The following is a 25570-nucleotide window of genomic DNA, read 5'->3' as shown; positions in this document are numbered from 1 at the left end:
GACACTGGCTGCTGAAACTCAATGCAAACAGCGAGTCAAAGCACTCAACCATCACTGAACTTTTGATGAATAGACATATTCATAGAATATGAGAGACAATACTTTGTTTCAGGGTGGACTGTGATTGGCTGCGGGCATCGTTGCAACCCAAAAGAAAAAAGAAATAGGACCAGTTCTATTTACCAATGATGTATTTTAGCTCTAAAATGTCTGCACAAAGGGAAAATGCTGGAGATTTTATTAGTTTCAATCATAGACTGTATAAAATAATGGAAGTAATGACCGTGATGTCACCTGCCTGTTTGTGGACTGCTGTTTTAAAGCTTTGAGTTTTGGCATTTTGATTGTCAATGTTTTGGTTCGTTCTTGATAAAACGTCACCGGGTGAATTATTTAAAATCCACTCCCTGTACAGTTGTCATGAACAGGAAAATTAGCTATAGAGACCAAAATGATTTTTTTGCACTATGCTGTAAACATGTTTATTTCTGCTGTAAAGTTGGGCATTTTAACATCGGGGTCTATGAGGATTGACTCACCCTTGGAGCCAGCAGTGTTCTGGCACTTCCACTTCAGTTTTTTTTTTTAGTCTCAGAAGTTGCCGCTTGGTGTCAGTACATAGGTATGTTTTACATATTACATTGTTCATTTTAATTGACTTCTATTAGTGGTATTGATGTATTCAAGTTACCTCCCTTCAAATCAAGAATCGTGCCCCCACAGACCTGAGGCTGCATGCCACCACGGTTCTTTCCCCTCCCCACCATCTGAACACAGAAGAGACTAGGCTGCCCACTCTTCTTTTAAATTAAAAACAGAAAAGGTTCATCTAAATTTGCCTCTTACATCGTGACTTTATACCTGTGTCTTCGCATGGACAAATCATAATGTGCAGAGCCTGATCAGTAGCACGATCACATACCGCTCTGAAGGTTGAGTTGATGACATAACACAACGCAGCCATGCCCTCTGAACCCCAGCAGGTTCCATTTTGTCAAACACACATGTTCCCCATCTGGAGCTACATGTGTGTGTATGTTTATGTACGTGTGTGTGTTAGTGTGTATGTCTGTGTGTGTGTGTGTGTGTGTGTGTGTGTCCCCTTGCCTGCCCCACTTTCCTGTCCAGCCAGGACAGTGAGGGGGTTTAAGAGGGGAGGGGTGCAGGCAGACTGACCTATTTCCCTCTCACTTCCCTGTCCCATGCCATCTCTGTAGTTAAGCTTTGTGTGTGTGTGTGTGTGTGTGTGTGTGTGTGTGTGTGTGTGTGTGTCTGTGTGTCTGTGTGTGTGGTGTGTTTGTTTGTGTGTGTGACCCTCATGAGACAATGGAGGCCCGCTAGTCTGAGCAGTGATCTGAAGGAGGAGAGCTGGAGCGGAGACAGAGAGATGGAGGGTTTGTGGATGGGAATAAAAACAACAGTGGGACACAGAGAGGGTTCAGCTTGCAGATCGAGGCCGTCAGTCTAACCAGCAGAAAGCTAATGAGTGGCTCCGATGAATAGAGACTGGACCAGCAGATGGCTGTGGCCACATGGTGGTCCACAGAAGATGCCCAACTATGCTCTATCTAATCCACCTGCCACACAGTTTGGCCTTGTTTGTGTATTTGTTCAGTAATTTGATGCACGTGCCCATAAAACCCAGAGCTGAAAAGCAATGACAGAAGGGAAACATTACAATTTATGGATGAGATTAGAAAAAAAAAACAAGATAAGAAAATTCTTCTTTGCACACATCAACACTTTGCCTACTCATTATCAATACTCAGACACTGCTTGTGCTGTACATTTCCATAGAAACCTTGAGAACAAAGGTGTGTATTTAACTTTGTCAGTCTAGTTAAGTCCCTACTATATTGAAAGTAAGCTAGATTTAACTCTGCATTTAACCTGTCGGTGTATAAATGCTGAGTTATCAGACCTTAATGTGAACTTGGATCCTAAAGGGTGTCAGGGGGTTGTGAGGTCACTTACAGGCTACATTACAGATCAATCTTCTGCCCCTGGGGTCCCTGCTGGAAGTCAAGCGGTTCAACAGAGACACAACCCCACATGCACACACCCCGCTACACACCCACACACACACACACTGGATGGGGGTTAATTGGGAACACCTGGAAAATTAGTTGAGTTTATCAGTTTGTTGGATAAGCAAGTTACAGTTAAATTAGTTTGTTCTTGAGTTTGAAGATGATGAATTGAGTGGTGCTCCAACTCTCCATTTTTGCTTTATTATTACATCATAACAAAGGCTGCAACTAGCATTTATTTCCATTATTGATTGATATGCTGATTATTTTCTCCATTAACCTTTTCACATTTGATCTGAAAACAGCGATTTAATTTTGTAAAAGGAACAACATCAAACGCCTTGTTATTACACTACCAAAACCTGAAGATATTCAATATACAATGATATAAAACAGAGAAAATGATCAAACCATCACATTCTATAAGCATTTTTGACAATCGTGCTTTAAAGATAACAAAAATGATATAGGTTATTAAAATAGTTGCCAATTAATTTTCTGTCAATTGACTAATCGGTTAATCGACTAGTTGTTACATAGTCACAACTCTAGCTTAACCACAGCAAATACCTAAATGAAGTGAAAATGAGAATCAATACATTTTTGTTTAATTTCTAATTATTATTATTAATTTCTAATTTGACACATACTGAATAGGAGCATAATGCTGAGACATTCAGTGCCAATATTCCGCCTTTTTAGTAAAGTCTATTAAAAAAAATTGCTCTCCATGCAGCAATTTCAGTTTAAAGTCACAAATCAAATGTACTTTACAGCACTTCAGTGTTTAGTCAAAAGTAGTTTACACGACGTGTTATAAGACGTTTGGACTAATTTAACCAAATGTTCATTTTATAAACAAATTAAAAAGCGGACATGATTTTTATACATTTAATCTATTATTATTACTGTTGTTAAAATGGCATTACATTCGGTGGTGAGCATATTATGACTAGAACTCAAACTCAAAGTTTAGGGGACTTGGGACTTACCTGTTTTGACTTGAGATCTACATGTGACTCAGGTGTGTCACACCTTTGCAATATCTACAATATATGTATATTGAATATAAATATGTAATACATATATTCAGGTGACATTAATAAGTGCAAAACTGTTATATTGCTACATATACATGTTCTCTCTTTATGTGGCTCCAAATTTTAGTGATTTTGATGCAGTTGTATATACACTTGCCATTTCTTTACACATGCACAGACTGCAGCTTTTCCTCTCGGTAATTAAAAAGTTGGTGTCATACGGCTGCACACAGGTGCAGCGAGGAGAGAGGTGGCAAAGGCAGCGGGACCTCATGGAGAGCGGTGGTGTGTTAGGACACGATGTCTGTTTGTAAATCTGTGCTTTTGCACTCAGAGCAGGAATACATTAATAGATACACTTGTCTGGAACACAGCAGACTCTTGTAAACACCGGTCTGACACACACACACACACACGCACACACTCACTCACTTCTGCAAAGTACAAATGTACAAGCCTGCCCGCCTCCACTCACACACACATCCTCCTCAAAAGTAACACAATAAAGCCATTTTCAGATTTTGCATGAAGCCGCCTGAATACGGAGCGCTCATTAAACATTAACTAAGGATACATTAAGGCTTGCTCTGCTGTATGGCGGCTGTCCTGTTGTGCTGCTCGGGCTGCCTGGGTGCAGCAGGACATGGTGTGACAGAGGAGGACAGGGAGCACGTGGCGTCCCCGGGGCTCATTGAACATAACCTCATCCACTGTTGCCCTCTGCCACCCCCCCACCCCGGAGTCTCACACCATTCCTCCCTCCCTCACTTCTCCCGCCTCTGTCCACATGGCACGCAGCATGGCCATGGGGGTTAGTGGGGGACTTTATAGACTAAATCATGCAGCTGAAGGTGCCGCTACAAACATATGGCGGCAACACCAAAACCTAACAATGAGCAGCTTCTTGCAAAATCTAAAAAAAAAAAAAAAAAGACAAAACAACGTGGAAACATATTGATTTTTTACCCCTCAAATCCAAGTTTCCAATGCAGTTAAATAAGTCACTTGCTCTGCAGTTTGTCCACCTCTGTTTCTTCTTTCACTTTCTCCAAATATTTTTGCCCCTCTCACATTTGCCCCAGTGTGCGACTGAGAGCCGGGCAGGAACAGATGGGGTGCTGGCAGCCATCTTTTACTCAGTTAGGTTGAGTAGGCACGTGGGTGGGTGTGTGAATTAGCACAAACAAGTGTGTGTGTGTGTGTGTGTGTGTGTGTGTGTGTGTGTGTGTGCGCGCGTGTGTGTGTGCGCGCGCGCACAAGGGGCACAATAGGCGTAATTATCTCTGCTTGAGAGGCCCAGTTTGGGGGGTTGCTGGGGGGGGGGGCTGTCGTAGAGAGGCGGAGTTCAACAATGGCTCAACCACGGTCTTTGTGTGTTCAGAGCAGAGGGCTGACAAGTGTCGGCTATTATTGACTATTTACACACTACTACACACGCCCGCTCACGTGCACGTATCACAGAAACGTACACACACACACTATCACCGCTGCCGTCGCTCTCCCCGGCCTTTTTTTCTCTTTGTGTCTCCATCAAACACACTCAGGCTCACACACACACACACACACACATGCAGTATGAGCATGTTTACAGTGCATCAGTGTATCAGTGTCAATCAGAGTAAGAGGGAGAGATGGGGAAGCCCCTGCGAGCACATCACTCTGACAGAAATCTGGCCACTATCTCGCCCTTCAAGCCAGGCTGTGTGAGAGGATATCAACTCAGAGGGAGACTGAGAGAGTTGGGGAAGTCTGGTTTGAATTCATGCATTTTTAGTTATGTGGTTTAAAAGATAATTACAGATTATTAAAACCAGGGTGTTAGTTTCTGCTTTTTATTTCTATCAGTTTTAATAACATGGTGCTGAGATCTGGGACTACAGCAATATTGCTACAACAAAGTCTGACGGGACAAACTTGCTAAAATAAGACCACATTGTAACATGCTCGAAAATGATTTGTTGGCTTCATTTTAACTTATATGCAAGTTTCTTTTTAGTTTTTCTTTTCCTCAGGAAGCCCTTACTGTACAAATAAAGTTTTTGACTATCATTATGATATTATTGCAGAAATTGGGTTATGTTCAAGAGTGAGTTTGACAGTAAAGACATTATAAACACTAAAACCTAAATTGTGAGTTTATGGTTCTTGGAAAAGAGTTATGTATAGTGAGTGCATCAGGGTCCTGCATCGCCCTAGTCTGGGTGAGAACTTAACTCTGATTGGCTGCATTATTTCCTGATACAGGACACTTGCTAAGTAGTTTTAAGGAAAGGTTTCACCATTCTAAATAAATATGCTGGCTACATAATAACTAAAACAGGATGGGGACTGTAAAACACACAAGCTGCAAGAACTGCCACTCTGAACTTATTGATACTTTGTATCACACAAGCTATCATCACACAACTCATTTGCTATTCAACTCGATACCTATGGCTGCAGCTGACAAACAACACTGAATTAAGCGCCAGATTTGAGGCTGTGGCCCAATGTTGTAGTCAAGACCACCTAACGCAAGACCAAGTCATGACCAAGACCAGAGTTTATTGAGACCAAGAGAAGATTGACTACAGAGCACATTTACAATAACATGCAAACCACAGGCACTCTTCAAATTGATCTAAAAGATCTACAATCCCATAAAAACACCCACATAAAACAAATGAAGATTCCTCTCCATTCGCTTCTTTTTTTGCCGTTTATACTATATGTTTGAGTACAGATAAAATGAACCAAAGTCATTGCAGAGGTGAATTTTTTCTTGATTTCGTATGAGCAAACAAATCCTAAGGGGCTGATAAGAACTTAACCATCTTTATTCAGCACTCATTTTTTGCACAGGCAATTTTGTAATACCCACACAGTGGTGGTCTTGAAATATAAACTAAAATCCTCCATGACTGCAACTGAGAGAAGACCTAGTAATAATGTGGTTTAGTCCGAGACAAGGCCGCAACCTTCAAAAAGCGGTATTAAGACCAAGATCGATCTCAAGCACTATAACACTACTGTTGCCTTTCTTGTGTTTGTGAAAATCTTCATATTGATTTGGGGATGCTTGACATGGCTTGATACCTGCTGGTCTTGTTGTTACAGATACTATCAAATTTTATTTACTGTTTGTCGACCAAAAGTGCTGGAGGACACTTCAAAATTTGGTTTCAATCTGATACCAAATAATACATGGCCAGAATTGTTAATTAATTCGTAATAAACTTGTCAGGCATGATGCCTTATATAGCAAGCACATTCACTGATGTATGATGTAAGTCGCATTTATTGTCATCAAGGTAACGTGATAATTTCTCTTCATACAGACTTCAGCTCATATTGTCCAGTCTTTCTCATCTTGACATCACTGGAATTTCTGTTTTTGGTGTTTTATCAGATATTAGTAACCAAATACAAAATAATATTGACTGGCTGTGTGAGGGATTGTAGTTCATGTGCACTGCTAACCACATCCAGAGTCGTTAAGGAAAGTGAAAGCAGGAAGGCTTGTGTCGAGGCTTAGAGGGAAAGAGTCGGAGGGTTTATGTGGCCTGGATTGGGTTAAGAAATAGGATTTCAGTAAAGAGGTTTTACCACTTTCCTCCCGCTTTCTTCTACTCTTTTGTTTAGGTTAGTGAAAGAGGGATTAGTGCGAAGAGATTACAGCCGGCTTTACTAAGAAATTGTGTTTAAGGAAATGCTGAAGCTCACAGTAGTGGCAAGAAGTTCTGATTTTTCTCTATTTCTCTGAAAGGCTGAGATTTTCTTCCAAATCCTGTCACAAAGTTTCTTAATCTGTTGGTTTCAAATATGGCTCCACAAATTTAACTTTCATTTCATTAGATCATCACAAATATTTAAAATTAATATTTGATTGTACTAAATGTATCATTTAGAAAGAAAAGGAAAAATAAGGTGTAAGGGAAATTAACACCAGAAACTGAAAGTGCGTGCCAGAAAGAGATGTTCTTAATTAAAACCCAAAATAGATACACTCCAAATTGTGATTGATTCCGGCATAGAGTGACAGATTTCACACTTTAGTGACCCCGATGAAAAGATGTCTTTTTCACGGTGTGTCAGTGAATGCAGCTGGTTGTCTTGGGACGGTGAGGAGACATGATCATGGATCAAATGGGATCCCTGGTGGTCATCCAAGTGCCATGTTCCTACATGACCTCTCAATCAGACCTATTGATCCGCCTCACTATTAGCTGTCCAAACACACATAAAGGCCAAATCAACACAGCGGGCCGTGATGGACGGCAGTGGGCGGAAAGACGAGGGAGGTGAGTGGATCTGGAGCGCTGCTTTGGGGTTAATGTGGTAGAAAAGTCAGAGGGGGAGGTTGTGATGTTGCGCGGTTGTTGTTTGTGTGTTAGTATGCACTTAGTAAATATTATGTGTAAGCAAGTCAGTAATTCAACATGCTTACAGCATGGAGCTGTTTGCTCTCTATGTTTCTCTCTGCAGTGGAACTCTGTTAAGACTTCAGTCAACAACTCAGCATGTTGTATGTACAATAGGGATGATGCAGAGCAAACCGCAGTCACTATTTTCTTTGTAGATCAGTAACATAAAAAAAGCATAGGGCTAGTCTAATTGTATTGTCTATACAATGTCAGACAATACTGAAAAGAAGAAGAAACATCATCATGGTCTCCTGGATTGCGTGGACACCTTAAGCATTATAGTGTGTGGTCCGTACTGTGAGTTACTGATTCCTTCTTCCTGTTTTTCACACTGGAATGTGACTTTGTCCATGTGCTCTAGAGCAATTCTGAAGTATTTTCTTTCCCTTGTACGTCTACTCCACCACATTTCAAGGCAAAATATTGTACTTTTAATCTCTCTTATTTGACAGCTGAAGGTGATTTGCAGATTCAGAATGCACAGAATATTTTATTTTTTATTGCTTACATTATTATAGATTAAACTTTATGTGTCCACTGGATATAGTGCTTAAAATGAGCTCCTTCTGGAAAAGATACACTATTTAAAAGCTGCTCATTTGTTGAAGCAGCATTAATAGTGATTTTGATACATAAAGGACTGTTTGATGAAAATACTTAACCTACATGCTTTTACCTTAAGTTCTCTTACATTTGTGAAAATATTATGCTATAATGAATATTTTGCTTAACATGCTTTTACCTTGGAAGAATAAAACTAAAATGGTGTATGATGTCACAGGGAATTGGACCTTTGACCTTTTGGATATAATTTTTATACTATTAGTCATTTTTTTCATAATAAGCATAAATGTTCTTGGCAAAAACATGTTTATGAGGTCACGGTTACCTTGACATTTGACCCTAAACTACCAAATTGTAATCAGTTTGTCCTTAAGTCCAAGTGGACGTTTGTGCCGAATTTGAATGAATTCCCTCAAGGTGTTATTGAAAGATCAGTTCACAAGAATGGTACTGGACCACCTGAAAACATAATGCCTGAGGCCACGACTATTGCCAGCATGTCAAAAATATGGCGCTAGCATAGCGCTGAAACGATGATGGCTAATGTCAGAGGAAACATCTTTACCTAGATGGTAAGTGTAATGTTAGTTAGCAAATATAATTTGTGTTGTTTATTAGCTTGTTAGCTTGTTCCTGGCAGTGGCTGATAACAGAACTTATGGTTGTGAAACACACAATAATATCTGCTAAAATGTTACTGTGTGTTCACATTGGTCTGGTTTACGTCCAAAAACTCCACACACACCATGTTTGCTGTCAAAACTTCCACTTTGCTAATGCTAACTCTGCTCTCTGTACTGTCCTGGAGGTTTTAGGTTTCTTTACTGGTGTTGAGTTAAAGTCTGTTCCCCCGTCAATATGTGCTTCCCATAGAAGACAGTGATTGGCTCACTGACATACCTAACCTTTTTTGCCTGGTGTGCACTTTAATCTTGAATTTTAGGATAGTGCCTTTTAGTTGAAAACACTTCTACAGCGACAAACTTTACACAGGTATTATGTCAGTAAAGTCAAGGTCAAACATTAAAGGGGACATACACAGAAAAAAAACTAACATTTTTGAGTGGACGAAATTTTAAAATAAAGTTTTTAATGCTGGACTTTTACTTGTAAGAGTAGTTTTACATTGCGGTGTTACATACTTCAACCTATAAATCTTCTTTAGCTGCTCTACTTTACCTGCTGCATGTCTGTGATTATGCAGAAGCAGAAACCAGTGGGTGTCACACACACTTTGAAAGCACCTTCAAATCAGTTATTGCTTCCAACCCAGAAAATTTTACACAGCGCTTCCCTAGCAGATCACTGTTGATGTCTCTATTGTTGGTGATGAAGATGGTTTCTGTGGTTTTGTTATGATAAAAGATTCAACACTTTTTTTCCGAGTGTATTTATTGTCATTTGGTGTGCTGCTAGAGATTTAAACCGTGTTTTCGGGTAAACAATGTAAATGTGTGTGTGTGTGTGTGTGTGTGTGTGTGTGTGTGTGTGTGTGTAGCAGCAGTTAAGCTCTCTCTCTCTCTCTTTCTCTCTTTCTCTCTCACTCTCTCAATCCATGCTGGGCAGTGACACTCCTCTGCCACCAGCACTCTAATAGGGAGGGACCAGGCCGCTCACTCAGTCCCGCTAATGCAGCTCACTGCCCCGGGCCATGGGCTAAGCTGGAGTACATCGCATCACAAACACACGCGCGCGCACACACACACACACATATGATGGCAGACACACACCGTATATCCAACTCTTATCCACTGCCAAATCAAAACAAGGTGGAGGGGTGAGAGCTTTTTGCCGCCGGATGTTTACTTTGGCTGAATGGCATATTTTTTAAAAGACCAGAGTTACTTCAGTCGTTAAGCCTCAGTGCACATGCGATTAACAGTTCAATAAGAGTTAATGGGATACCCAGTTTACGGGTAGGTGTTTGGACCGACGGTGGCACACTGCTGTATGGCACGGTGCATCGGGATGTGTGTGTGTGTGTGTGTATGCGCGTGTGTATGTGGTTTCTCTCTCCCGGGACTCTCATTATCACTGCTGTCCCAGATGTCACCAAGCACATGAAACACACGTCATGAATAATGGAGTCCTATTTCTACATCTCTCCCCATTTCTCTCCTATCCTCCCACCCTCTTCCCCTCCATCGCTCGTTTCCTCTGATGCTTCTACTGATGCTTAATCTCCTCGGCGCTCCCTCTATCTGAGATGGTCCATTTAGCTTTATGCAGCATCGTCGGCCTGTCTGGTTAGGATGGGTTTATGGGGGGGAACATGGCGTCTCTGCAGCATTGCGTTGAGTTATATCCACGCGAACAACGTCTTTTGCGTACGATCAGTTTTATGTCTGTCCTCGACTGGCCGCTCAGGCTCCCAATAGGCCGCTGCGCCCCCCCACCCCCCCCTCACCCTTTTGCATCATCCCCTCCCCCAGTGTTTACTGTTTAAAGTCACACAGGGCAAATTGGGACAGAGCAGTCAAGTGAAGCAGAAGAGACGTGGTCCCATCGCAGTGGAAACTGGACTCTGCTCTGTCTGTCTGCTCTCTCTCATCCCTCTTTCTCTCCTCGACCTCCACCTTTGTCCACTCTGTCCCTTCAACTTTCCGACATCCTCTGCGCTCGGGGTGAGTCGGTGCACAACACAGCACAGTGGCAAGGGCCAGGCAGGGCAGTGAGAATGTGATTGAAAGATGAGGTAAGCAGTCAGAATTGGTTAGGAAAGAGGACAGCAGTTAGGATTAGACAGTGAAGCGTGGCTTTTTAATGAAAACATGACAGGGCCACGACTCCTTCTACGTCTTGCATCTTGCCCCCCCCCCCCCCACTTCCAGAAAATGAACAAGCGACGGAGAAGAAGGAGAAGCGAGAAAAGAGATGCCGAGATTCAGATATTGCTCATGCAGTGTCAGTCTTAACTGGCAGCGTGACTCGTGCTCCGTCTGAACAGTTTGGTCGTGTTAACAAAGTCGCTTTTATGGAAGAGATGCAGCGGGGTGGGCTCCCATTGCACAATTAGTTGTTACACATCAGTTGTGCCAATAAAACCAGCTTTGAATGTGAATTGAAAGGAGTTAAGAGGCCGCCATTCATAGATGTTAAGTAAGTGTGCGGCAGAATAAAAGCCAGGAAAGTGTATATATTTAATTGGCTGACACCTGCTTCTACTTGGGCTTTTAATGTACACAGCAGAGAGAGGGGAGAGAGCAAAGAGAGGGTGGAGTGGGCGCTCGCTTTGAATACAGATGCAACACCCCCTTTTTTTGCATAAAGGTTTGAAAGGAGGGGAGAACACAGACATGGACTGTTATCTCCTCCACAGTTTACCCTCCATCTTTCCCTTTGCTTTCCTCCCCTACTGTCTTTTCTCCTCTCATTCCTGTCTAAATCAACTCATTCAGCCCAACAGCGCTGATTTTCTGCTTTAACACATTCCTCCGCTGCAAAACTGGACCACTGCCATTCACTGACTCTCGCTGTGCTAATTTTGTAACATAGTTTATTATTTTTCATTCCAGCCGGGAAATATTTTTTTGTCCTATTTTAAGCCCAGTAGGTGTTTCTGTGTGTGTTTGTGCCTAGCATGTCTGCATTTGTGAGCGCCAAGCACATTCCAACACCGCAGAGAATATCTCCGGAATATGCTGCGTTTTTTTTTTCTTTCTTCTTCTTTCTGTGACAGTCACAAGTCTTTGATCCGCTCCTCCTTCTCCTCCTCCTCTGTCTTCTCACCTCCTTTCAAATTCCTCTCTGCAACCTGCCATTGAGAGCAGAGGTATAAGGCACAGATACAGAATGCAAACGTCAAAGTCAGAATATCGGCTACTTTTTCTGTCGTGGCATTCAGAGGTTTACCATTGATTTGCAAAATTATGACTAAACTTTGAGGTTCACGTGTTGCACAAGTTCATTTGTGTTTGTGTGTATCAGAGTTTTGGCGGATATTTTGAGTTCAAACCAGACAGTCACCTTCGGCAGTACACCAGGGCCGCCCATAAAGGGGGGAAAAGAGGAAAGCTTTCTGGGGCCCAGCTGCTATTGGGGGATGGAAGTCGGCAATAATTACTTGTACCCACCCTCTACTGTAGCTTTACACATATATTGATATGTGTATAGAAAATCAAGGATGGCACATTCACTGAATATTTTCAGGGGCTCAGTCATTCTGTGGACAGGTCTGCAATACACAGTAGGACTCTATTAGAGCAATATGTTTACTGTCAGTTCATTGCTATTCTCTTCATATACATGGATAATACATTTTTTTAAATTTAAGTCTCATCTGCACAGCACTTTTTACTATTCTTATCTCCCCTTTTAATAGTTTATTATTTATTTGTGAAAATAAATTCGTTTACAGGGTTCAACAACAGTGTTTTTTTTTTATTTAAAGCAACAGTTTATCATGGCTAACCTTCAGTAGAGGAAAACATTTGCGGTTAGGGGAAAATCAATATAGCACAGTATGTATTTTGCATGGCAATACTTTATCAACACACTGATGCCAAGTATCTGTTTTTTTATTAGATAACTTATTAATATTGCAAATACAAATTAAATTTTTGGTAGACTGCTATAGCAACCAAATAATTGCTTTTTCAGTCCTATGGGCACTTAACATTTTGTAGCAATAAAAATGACTGAGATGAGATGAACAATCTTAAAACTTTACCTTATTTGATTAAACAGATGTTGGCAAAGTTTTTCTTTGGGTACTTTGCAGTTGAATAAAAGGTTATATATCGCATATTATCACAATACCAAGCATATTGCAAAATGTTTAAAATTGCAATAATGTCTCGTGACTGAAGTATCGAGATCATATCGTATCATATCTTATCGGCTCTGGTGAGTCCCACCCTTTGAAAAAATCCACATTATTTTTTCTTTATTATTCACTATTCATATCAGTGTTCCCTGCAAAATATGTCTGTGTAGTGAAAGATGTGATGTGTACTGTCTCTTATTACAGCCTCAGGTGATGTGTAGATATTTCATGGATACCTCTGAAATGGACAGTGAAAACCCCCTCCCATTTTTCCTTTGAAGCATAATCATAATGGTAACCGTTTGAGTGAATTTGCTTGAGTCAGTTTCCTTCTAATCTTCTAACTTTAGACCGCAACTCCTTATTAGATAAACATGTCTCGCTGTGGGCATCTACTGTATCTGAGGATTGTTGTTGTGGAGGAGTGAAGCCTCTGACCCTCCGTTGCTTTGCCACATTTCCTTCTCGCGCTAGCTTATAGTCTTCATAATGAGCAGTGAAAATACACTAACCTTCATTTCACTGGCAGAGCCCTTCAAGGCAAAGGAACCACTGCCTTTGACCGTCAACAGTGTTGAGTAAGACGAAGACTCCAGGGATCAGACTAGTGCTCTGCCAGGAGGAAAACTGGGATGTGAGTTCGATAGCTCATTAGCCTTTTCCAAACTGATTAGATATGGGGTCCATATCGGGAACTCTCATGGGACCACCAGTGTTTTGACTCAGAGCTGTGAGTGCTGCATGATCACACAGTCAATTTGTATTTTTATTTTGCTTTGTAGACAGGAAAAGCAGTATTTTTGACAGGTGAGCAACATAAGATAAGAGGAATAGGTTGTCTACTAAAATAGATTAGTCTAGATCGGGTGGAAATTTGCCCCTTTAAAGCATGTAGGTCAGATTCACATCCAAGAGCTAAATTAGTTTCCTGTTGAGGGTAAAAAAGTCCAACTTAGTTTCTGAAGTGCACATAAAACTGCCAATGAACAGGCTGCCAGGTAATTTTTAAACTACTTCCTTGAGTCCTGAGGGTGTAAAAGCTAAATAATGTCTTTTTAGTGTTCTTATTTTAAGGCACAAAATTGGACTTAAATGTCTTTCAAACCAGCAAACTCCAGATTGATACTCAGAATATGCAAATCCTACAAGAAAGTGAGTTATGTTGTATATTTTAGGGAAATATTTGTGATTGGATAAAATCCTACTTGCATCTGAAAAGCTATATTTAGCAACTTCATACTGTTGCCATTATTTCCCCGTTAATTTCAGTGACTTCCACAACCAATTCACCATTTTTTTCTGCAGTCACACGACACCAAGGGTTTCACCGTTTCGTCCTCGATGATTGCAGACACATTCTGCTTTAGTAATTGCTGAAAGTACACCGGAATCGTAACAGGATGGCAGTGAGAAGACCCTAGCAACAGGGAGAGGATGAAGAAAGCGTGAGAGTGGGAGGGAGGGGGAAAGATGCAGAACATCAATAAATAATGGCCCCACTGAGGAGGTGGAAATATGGGCCTCGTTATCTTTGCGCCGACGCCTTCATTTGCATGTGAGAAAATGAGGCTGCTACTAACTCGCACACACACGGTGCACTCGCACACACACTCATGGACCCACATGGGCTACAGTATGTATCCTATTTATAGACACTCTATTATGCTTTTATTTTTTCCTATTCTCCCTCGCACATTTATACCTCCATTATTTTCCTTTTTCTTTCTGCTCTTTGGAATTTGTCATAGCAGCAGGTCTGGCCTGTTGTGTGACTGCGAGGCCGCAGGCATTTTGCTGGATTAAAAAAAAATCAAGCAAAGAAACCCTTTAATACACGAGAGAGGTTTGCTGAGGACATACAGTATGATTCATTTGAGTAATGGCAGTTTTTTCATTACATACGTACAAACATGGCACACAGTTGGAGTGCACACATAGTCACATATTGGCTGGTACTGCGGTTGTCCGCCACTTAGCCTTTCAGCTGCTCCGCGGATTTGAATCAGTGTCAGACACAGGTGTGTTACCTAAAAAGAATAGATACATACACGACAGTATAGAGGTAAAATTGTTGCTAAATGCTATTGTTCATGCACTCATGTAAACATAGTAAAAGCAACTGTTGTTGAAATAGACTTATGAATTAAGACAACATTTATTTAAACATCTGCAGAAGCTGGCTGATCTAGTGCATTGTTTGTACATATACCAATGAAAAGCGATGCACCAGAATTTGTATACAATCCATGTAATTGGAAAGGCTGCAATGACATGACCCATGCGCTGAAGAGAGTTAAGAATGAAGTATAAAGAGAAAAGGTCTGCATAAGGACTTTCCACAGGGGACAGGTGTCTTTGTCCCGTGTGAAACTAAGTGAACTTTCATTTATTTAAATGAACATCGTCACCATGCTTGTTTTCTTAAAACTAACCTGTGTAACTTTACTTTTCTAAGCCTAACCCATAACTGTAATCTCTTAAATCTTACTACATAACTTAATTTGTTCTAATCCTAACCTAGGTTACAATGCACAACCATGTTTCTTTTCCTAAATCTAACCTACGTAACTTCACATGTTTAAACCTAATCTATTTAACTTCACGTTTATCAAGTACTTTTATGTTAAGAGCATTACATAAGCCGTTTGTGGGGCACAAATTTGTTAATTATCGTATAAATTGCTGTATGAGGATACATTAGGAGAAGGTATGGGAGGCATGTGGAGGAAATAATTTTGTTTTTGCTGGTGAAAAAGTGATCAAATATCCAATTTTCTAAAATGCATCATTAAAATATTGTGTTTCTTTGTTGTTAAATGTATTTTTAACATGTTAAAAGTTAAGTATGTAATTCTGGGGAAAGATAGTTGACTGTTGAGTCTCATCCCCAGGTTGTCAAATAGAGATGACATTAGGTTGGTAGTCGAACTGAACCACAAACCCAAAGTGTGAGTCTCTGCAATTAGCTATCTTTCTTCCAGAATTGTATACTGTAACTTTGATATTGAAAATAATGAGTTCTCGTGTAAATTTAACTTTTTCCTACCAAAAATATGCCAAATTTTCCTCATCTACCACTTGTAACTAAGATCACAATAGTTCCCCTCTGGATCCCATCTGCATCAGGAACACAGGAACAATTTTGCACAATTTCTTCCATGAATGCATCTCATTGAGGCTCTGACCGAACTCATACAAAATCCAACAATGTTGACATCCTCTAGGCAATATAAAGCTTCTCTAAAAAAGCTTCTTTCTGGGTGAAAGAACTCTTTAAAGAGCAATTTATAGTTGATGAAAAATACTTGAAGCTCTAAATGGTTCATTCAGAGCTTGTTTTAGGATCCATGTGTGCTTTCATTTTTTTTAAATTTTTTTTTACTAAATGGTCCTTTTGGGTTTCTTAGTTTATGGTGTTTTGCAAAACAAAAAGCCCACAAGATGGTTTTATAACCATCTAAAAATATTAAAACACAAGAATACATTACCTTGATTTTGGGGTGAACTGTCCCTTACAAGCAGAGGAAAAACTACAGGTTTTTTCACAAATGTTCAATACTTACCGAACACAACTGTCATACTTCTATACAGAGACGGTAGCAAAGCAGTGTCAGAAAAATGTAGCATAACTGAACAGAAAAATTACGCAACACTAACAACAACTGTTGGGTTTTTTTTCTTGAAGTGCCTGCATGCATGTCTGCATGTTTTGCTGCAGCCTTGTGTGTGTTCACATCTATATGTATGTGTATATGTGAAATGCACATTGGCTCAGTTTCTTGTTATCTAGTCAAGTCAGCATGAATAAAAGCTGAGGGAGCACAGTGATTTAGTAATTAATATTTTACTCTGTCTGCCACTCTGCTTAGAGACTGAGAGAGAGAGAGAAAGAGGAAAGGGGTGAGCGAGACGATGAGAGGATTCACACAAAGAGATGGAGCGAGTCAACTAAAGATAGACATATTGATGATGTACAAGCCACTCACTTAAGATGGGCAGATAATAAGGGCAATATTATGATGTGTACTGTTTAATAAGTGTTTGTTTCAGAGGGATGAATTCCTGCTGAAGACAGAAAGTGTGGCTTTGACAGATCCAGCTGACTCTCTTTCTCTCTCTCCCTCTCTCTCTCTCTCTCCCCCTGCCTATGTCAGAGTGTTGTGACAGGCGAGTCGTCGGTGTTGTGGGAGTAGCAGTCTTAAAGTGCTCATTATCCAGTAAGGCTTCATTCTGGGGGGCAAACAAAGGCTGCTGTGAAATTGCAGCCTGTGCCTCCCTCTCGGGTCATGCAGTATATTCCATGCAAACACATGCACAGTCCATAACTGCTACCTTCAGTGTTCCTGCTCAACCCCTCCGACAAACACAGAGCTTGTAGATAAAATATTGATGCTGATAAACACACAGGTGCACCTGAGCGCGGACAATCCAGCTGCTGGTCTGACGCCAAGAGACACAAGTGATGACAATTGCTATTGTGTTTAAAGGTCCCATGAAATAGTATGACCTCATTAATGTGTCTCTGGTTTCCTTCATTTCCTCCAATCAGTGGGCACAGCATGAAAACTTGGGGTTATTTACATAACCATGGCTCTCCGAGTAGCCTAAAATGTGAGACATCAGTCAAATCTTATGAAAGAGAACATAAAGCTCTCATCAAGCAACCTAATAGCTAGAAAAAAAAGTTGGCTTTGTACAATTCTGCAAACAATAGATATGTAACATTTGCACCTAACAGCGAATGCGTTTCAGCAACACTGTGTTTAACTTCTGGTTAGGTTAGGGAAACGTCATGTTGTGATTGTTTTTGGGGGGGCACAATCTAGGCAAGAAAAGCAGCAATGTCTTGGTAAAAACAACAGCTTTTCATGCCACTATTCCAGCAAGAAAAGCAGCAAAGTCTTGGTAAAAGCAAACCCTTTTCTGGACTGTATTCCAGCAGGAAAAGCAGCAGTCTCAGTAAAAATAAACAAAAGAAAAAAAACTTTCCAGGCCATTAAAAGAAAAAAAAAACTTTCCAGGCCATTATCCCAGCAGGAAAAGCGGCAATGTCTTGATAAAAAAGCAACTTTTCGTTCATTAAAAGCAGCTGGAAAAACAGTGACGTTGGTTTGAAACACCAGAGTCTGGTGCATAAAAAGCCACTGGAAACACAGCAGTGACTCATAAAATCACAAGAAGTCATGATCTCAAACATTAGTCTGCAGCTTGGCGGGTGTCTTGCCGAGCTGACAAACCATCCACCATCCCCTCCACCTCCAGATGACAAAAGTCAGCTCACATAATGCGTATACTCTACAAACAACAATATGATGTGTATAAGACATACAAATATAACATATTCATGGTTTGCAGAAATGTACAATGCCAACATTTTCCTGAGTGACTGGGCTGCATCACATGGTGACACACTTGATGTTTGGCCTTCCATTTTTATTTCCACACTTACAGTAGATTGAGAACATTGAGATAGTTTGGTGCTGGTGCATAAGATTTTTACGTTGTGTGTAGAGGGGCAGTAAACCTGTCTCTGCTCTGTCTATGGTTGGTGTAAGTGACCGCTGTGTGTCCTCCAGGCCTTGAAAGAGTGCCAGCTTTTTGGGAGGCAACATTATCAGGCAGGTAGTGCCAACTGTTCAGGCAGCTGTTTGTTCTTAGCGCAATATGGTTTTGCAATGAGCACAATGCATTTGTACCAGGGCGATCATCTTAATGCAGGTTTATTTTGTTTTGGGTTTTTTTTGCTTACTGTGCGTTTGTGTCTGTCAGCAGTTTTCCTTTGGAGAAATAAATGTAAGTCTTGACTGGATATGTCCTCCTCAGGTAACCGGTTCTCGCTGACCTCCTTCGGGGCTCTTTACATCTCTGACGTTCAGAAGGAGGACGCCCTCTCCACGTACCGGTGCATCACCAAACATAAGTACAGCGGCGAGACGCGCCAAAGCAATGGAGCGCGGCTCTCTGTGATGGGTGAGCAGCTTGGTGTTGTCAGTCCCCTCATGTTGGTCTGATTTTTTTTGTGTTGACAAAAAAATGACCCTATCTCTGCCCTCTAGACCCCAACGAGTCCTCACCCACCATCCTGGACAGTTTTCAAGCAGGGGAGGTTCATGCAGGCCAGAGCATCGAGCTCCCCTGCATAGCGGGAGGGTACCCCAGCCCCACTGTGCGTTGGCTGAAAGATGGTCGCCCATTGCCCTCGGATGCCCGCTGGACACGGCGTTTGACAGGGCTGACCATCAGTGACCTGAGGCAGGAGGACAGTGGCAGCTACGCATGTGAGGTCACCAACAGTTTTGGCTCAAAGGAGGTGTCTGGACAGCTTCACGTTATAGGTGTGTGAGCACAACTACACACACACACACACACACACACACAACTCAATAGCAAACAACCTGACAGACTCCCACGCTGACTTCTCAGTGAATCAGCCTGGCAGATGGACACATTCACAAACTCCTCTCCTTTTGGTTCCAGGCACACATAGAAGTCGCACCTAGAGTGTGTCTGTAACAAACATGTGTGTGAGCTGTGTGATGCCCCGTCATATCAGGTCTCAAAAAGAGAGACAGGGCAGTAATTCAGTGAGACTGAATCCGTAACACAGCTGCCAGCACCATTCACCGTCAGGGAGGAGGGCGAGGAAGACGGTGCTAAATACGAGGGGTCGCAGAGGGGACAATCAGACATCCAGACAGTGGTGTAATGACATTAACTGCAATGTAATAACAAGATAATAAGAGAAACGGAGATAAATATACATTGTGTGAAGTATACAAAGAAACAAAGAGCTGGAGAGGGCGAGACAGAGCAAGAGAATAGAGAGGCGGTAGGCTTTGCCAGTGGGCACATCATGGCAGCACACTCTGTGACTCTGACAGGGTGAGGGGGGGTTGGGAGGCACAGCAATGCCCCCCAGCACACACCACCAGCTGCCTTATTGCTCACTGACATTTGCGCACACACACACACACACACACATGGATATACACACTCTCACACACGCACACACACAAGTGGACAGAGATGTGAAGAGATATCTCCAGCTGCTTTTTTAATGAGTGCGTCGAACTGATTGAGTCACCACCGCTGATTGTGCTCTCTCTCTTTCTCCCCGTGTCTGTGAATGTAAACGCCCACTGTATGTATGTGTCACACTTTGAATCCAGTTGAATGATTTTAGACTAATTGGTATCACTTGACAATAAGACAAGCTCATAAATGATTTAAAATGTGTTTATAAGTCACTTAATAATTCATTAATGTTTTGCATATGAGTAAAATATAATATAATATGTAAGTACAGGAGGTTAAATTTGCAGTGTGATTTGAATGTTTACTCACAGAGATCTGGCAGCATGGAATGTATTTTTATCTGATGGATGATTACTGTCTTTTTTTGTTATTCACCACCAATAAATTAAAGCTAAAGTGAGATTTTTTTAAGTTAGGCTGTATGGGGTACATACAGGAAACATCAGTCGGCACGCCCGAGTTTGAAGACGCAGACTGGGGTCTGACATAGATGTTATCAACAAAACACATTTTAGCTATCTTAAAAATAGTCCCATCAAAAAAATGATAATAGTTGTGTGCTACATTTATATTATTATTACTTTAATGTCAAACAGTTATTTCCAACAGGAAAATTAAGTTAAAAATGCAAGAAAAGGGGCGCTTTCTGGACTCAAAAATCAATCTGGTGCTCTTTGGGTAGAGATATACTAGGTTTAAAAATCAGAAAAAAACCTCCAAGAAACCTGCTCTCTTAAAATGCCTTTATTTCTATGGCATGGTCATAATGAACCTTAAAAACACACTCCTTCATTGGGGAGTCAATAATGTTGTGTTTTGATTCTGATTTGGAAAATTATGCTCTCTTAAAGGCCAGACTCAATTGAAAAAGATAGTTCAGACTGACGAAAGTCACACAATGACAAAAAGTAACTAAATGATCAAGGCAGCGGTTGGCCAGTAGCTCTGGTTTTGAGTGAGCCAAAATTACTGAATTTAGTTGAGTCTGGTAGCTTGACAAGAGCATAGATGGGGTACTAAAGTCATTTATGACTCCATTATCATCAGAATGGGCTGTAAAACTGTGAAAATACTCCCAATAAAGCAAATATTTATATCATTTATTTTTTAGGAGGATAAAATATTTTTTGTTGCTGACACCAGTCCACAGCAGTACATGGCTTAGCTCACATGTCGGACCCCAGTCTGCTTCTTCAAACTAAGGGTGTGCTGACTGACAGCTCCTCTATTTAACACACCAGCTATGGATAAGTACCCCATACAACTCCACTTCAAAAAATCCAAACTATCCCTTTCAAAATTTTAACTGATACACTCTTTATAATTATGATTTAATGCACAGTGGTACCAAAACATTCTTTGCATTTATGAAAAAAACTTGTATAGCAGTTTTAGAAATTCAGTGATCTTTCAGTGATCCATTAAAACAGCCAATGCTAAAACCAAAGTAAATAAAAATATCTTTTGGAATTTTTTTTTAAACATGTGTGTTCTAACAAACAGCATGCATCTCTCTCACAGATCCACTTCGAGTGACCTTGTCTCCTAAGAATCTGAAAACTGGCATCAGCAGCACACTGTTCTTTACCTGCACTGTCGAGGGCTCTCCAGAGTACACCATCAGCTGGTATAGTAACACGGAGCCCGTCGTCCCTGACCAGCACATCTCCATCCAGGGACAACACAACGACACCTTGCAGATCACTGCAGCACAGAAGTTCCACTCTGGGGCCTATCAGTGCTTTGCCTCCCGAAAGGGCCACACTGCTCAGGACTTTTCCATAATTCTGCTAGAGGGTATGTGGACAGAGACTGCCGGGGAACTAAACAAGTGCACATTCTGTACAAATGGGGAGGCAGCAGGCATTTTATTACAGCAAAATGACATGACAAATGACTGAATTTAAAGCTTCTACTTTTGCTGTTGACTTTTATTCTTTATATGAATTACTGGTGCATGAATTGTGTGAGATTGCAAATGTCATTGATGGACCCATAAATATGACACCACAGAGCTGTTTGGCATTAAAAATGCAGCAAAAAAAATGGCAGTAAAAACAGATCTAAATTTTGCTTTTCTCTCCACTGTCTTTATGTCCTCTTTTTTTTTATTTTTCTGTCTCCTCTCAGATGGTACTCCTCGTATCGTGTCTTCCTTCAGCGAGCGGGTGGTGAACCCCGGCGAGCCTTTCTCCCTCATGTGTGCGGCCAAAGGAGCCCCGCCCCCCTCCATCACCTGGACGCTGGACGACGAGCCCGTTGTGCGAGACTCCACCTACAAGACCAGCCAGTACACCCTGTCGGACGGCCTGACCGTGTCACACGTCAACGTCAGCAGCCCGCTCATTCGAGATGGGGGAGTGTATCGTTGCGTCGCACGCAACTCGGCCGGTAGCGCCGAGTACCAAGCGCGCATAAACGTAAGAGGTGCCTGTCTGCTTTTCAATATAAATGCACTCTACACCTGATTCTATATAAACACACAGGAGCTAGTGAGAGGCATAGATCACTTTGCACTTCACACACAGTTACTATCTATGTATATCTGTCTATCTGCCTGTTTATCTGTCTATCTGTCTATCTATCTATCTATCTGTCTGTCTATCTATCTATTTATCTATCGTTTTATCTATTGATCTATCTGTCTTCCACAGAAGCAGTGTTGTGAGAAAAAAAATCAGATACTGTCATGGAGTGTATAAAATGGACAACACGTCTCCAAAGCCAAAATATCTCGGATACAGCCACTGCCATCTTGCGCTCCTGATAATTTGGAGCCACAGTCAGCGCAGTAGCGCACACTCATCTGACCAATTGTGAGCAGCATGATTGATCGTGAGCACAGCAATTGGCACACATAGCTGTCAATCATGATATCAAACCCCCTTTTTATAACATCAAATACATTTAAACAAAACTCATCTGAAAATAAACACTTTAACAAACACCAGGGTGGTCAGAACTATCTAAAATGACAGAAACCAACTTTGGGAAAAATTTATTTCACGTGTACTTTGGGTTTTTAGTTTGGCCCATGTCGCATCCATTAACATAAAGAGAATGAGATTTATGACCTGTACTGCAGCCAGCCATCAGGAGGCGATCAATACTGCAGTCACAGAAAGCACTAACTGTGCTTGCTTGAGAAAACAAACTTCATTTGAATTATTTACGATCCATAGTTACAGGGACTGACTGTCTAAATCTAAATCAATGACAAAAATGTATTTAAATCAGTTTTGATCTAGAAATTGAGTTGGTGGTAACTGCTACAAAGCTAAATTAGGTAATGTAGCTTTAATGAGAGTTTAGCTAGGTTGTATTTCTCCTCCACGATGCGACGTGGCAGGTGTCTTGTGGTTATTTTTCAGTGACAGCTGAAAAGAAAGTAAGTTCAGGAACATAAAATAAATTTAGTTTAAGTTTTAATGAAGGCTAGCTGTCGCTATCTTAACAGCTAGCTAGATATAACATTAGCTCTCGTGCCAAAGCTGTCTTTTTAGCTGTTTCTTGGTGCAGTAACAACAAAGTAACAAGTTTTTCTATACATTCCTGTAGTAAATTCATTATTCATATTATTGAATAAAAATAAAAAAGTAAAAAATGGGTATCACTGAAACCCAATTTTGACCAAGCCATGGCTATCTCACCACCTAACTAACCAGCCATCTCTTGCCATAGAGTTATCCGTTTGTTTGTGCAGCTTGTGGCGTCTGAACATATTTTTTTGTGGAAATTCTACATTTATGTGCCATATTAATTATATGTATCATAAAACAGAAATTAAAAAAGTCAGAAATGGGTCTCACTGTAACCCAATACTGCCCAAATATGTAACTTTAGAAATCTTTGTAGGTTGTAGGTTGTTCTTTCTGTTTAGCTGTCTATCTATCTATCTATCTATCTATCTATCTATCTATCTATGTGAGGATAATTTAGAAAATTATACACAATCACTTAGATACAAAGAATATTTGATTAGATTAAAATCAACAAATATCCTCAAACAGATTTTAGCAAAGGGAGCATAACTAACCTCCCTCTCCACCTGTCAACTTGCCCCAATCACTCTATCCCTCAACCTTTATCTCTTCACCTCCTCTCGTCTCCGTGGCTACTCCCTTGTTCTGCCATGACCTCCCTCACCTCATCTGCCCCTCTCTCCGACCTCTCTGTGTCTCTCTATCTCCCCCCTCCATCCCCTCCCTCTCTTCCCTGTGTCTCCAGGTCCACCCCGAATCAGACCCATGCGGGACATCACCGCAGTAGCGGGCAGGAACACCTACATAACGTGCCGTGTGATTGGCTACCCATATTACTCTATCAAGTGGCTGAAGGACGGCATGCAGCTGCCTGATAATCACCGTCAAGTGGTGTTTGAGAACGGCACCCTGAGGCTAACGGACGTGCAGAAGGGCGCGGACGAGGGCACCTACTTGTGTAGCGTTCTGATCCAGCCCCAGGTGTCAATCAACCAGACTGTCCATGTCACTGTCAAAGGTGAGCGTTGAAGAGAGGAATGAATTCAAAGGCGTAAAACTGCACGGGGCAATGTTTTTAGGTCAAAAACACCCAATTAATCGAGATAGAGTGACCCAGAGTGATGCCCTGTTTGGGATATACTGTGACTTCACCCTTTTTTAAAAAAAAAAATTCTTTGCATATATTACTAAATCCAACATACAAACTGTCTCTTAAAACAATTGCAAGCAAGCAGTCTGCCCAAAGAAAGCTGAAAAAGATGGCATTTGCCATGCTTTTCCCTTTAAGCACCAACAGACTGCTTTTAATTGGTTAAATAAATAGATAAATAACCCCAAATCGTGCAGTTAACAGAGATTCCTGGATATCGGAGTACCTATCCACGGCCAGTTGGAGACAACCATGTTCAAAGTTGTGCAGCACAGCTTTACAGTAATGCTTGGTTGAGGTAGATGGTATTTTAGGACAGATTTATGTCTCAGTGCGCGCCTGTATTTTGTTTAGTCTATGAGTGGGGTAACGATGGTAGCAGGGCAGCTGCAGAGGTGTTTAAGGGTGTGTGCATGAGCCTGCGTGTGAGTGTGTCTCTGATTTAATTAGATGAATAATAATGAAGCCTAGATTAAATCCCCCAGATGTCTCAGCTGTAGTACCCCCACCCCAACCTCCATTACTATGGCAACGGAATGACTTCCTCCTGCCAATTGGACTCTAACCAGAGCAGCTATTATGGGCTGCAGGAGATGGGGGCTGAAGGGGGGTAGGGGGGAGTGGTGGGGAGGGCAGGGGGGGGATGAGGGGCCCACTGGCCAATGACCTTCTCTCTCTCCTAGCATTGCTCCAGATGGCCACACTGCCACTCTTCCACGTCTATCACTACCTTCATTCCACTGATTCTTTGCACTCTCTCACCCCAGTGCCGCCACTCATCCAGCCCTTCGACATCCCCTCTACCTCAGTGGGGAAGCTCATGTACATAGCCTGCGTGGTGTCATCTGGGGACATGCCCATACGCATCACCTGGCACAAAGACGGCCAGCTCATCGTGCCAGGCTCCGCCTCTGGCGTCGCAATAGAGACCAAAGAGTTCATGAGCTCCCTGCAAATATCCAAGGTGACACTGAAGCACAACGGAAACTACACCTGCATTGCCAGCAACGCTGCCGCCACTGTCAGCTGGGAGAGACAGTTGATTGTTACTGGTGAGCATTTGGGAAAAGGGAGAATGACATAGTGATGAATTAGGTCACA

The 25570-nt window shown here is 41.6% G+C and overlaps 1 protein-coding gene across 2 annotated transcripts in view; it reads left to right on the top strand.

Annotated features, from left to right (window-relative positions):
- Positions 1–25570, top strand: part of LOC121952362 (Down syndrome cell adhesion molecule-like protein 1 homolog) — a 62249-nt gene that overhangs the window by 18012 nt on the left and 18667 nt on the right. For both annotated transcript variants that reach the window (XM_042498988.1, XM_042498989.1), the window contains exons 4-9: positions 18626–18772; positions 18859–19137; positions 21359–21634; positions 21968–22264; positions 24065–24337; positions 25237–25521. In XM_042498988.1, the coding sequence (XP_042354922.1) occupies positions 18626–18772; positions 18859–19137; positions 21359–21634; positions 21968–22264; positions 24065–24337; positions 25237–25521 (1557 nt within the window). The remainder of the gene's footprint in view (positions 1–18625; positions 18773–18858; positions 19138–21358; positions 21635–21967; positions 22265–24064; positions 24338–25236; positions 25522–25570) is intronic.

Source organism: Plectropomus leopardus, chromosome 13 (assembly GCF_008729295.1).
Source record: "Plectropomus leopardus isolate mb chromosome 13, YSFRI_Pleo_2.0, whole genome shotgun sequence".
Taxonomy (NCBI): Eukaryota; Metazoa; Chordata; class Actinopteri; order Perciformes; family Serranidae; genus Plectropomus; species Plectropomus leopardus.
Note: the sequence above shows the minus strand (reverse complement) of the source record. Positions and strands in the feature narration are given on the sequence as shown.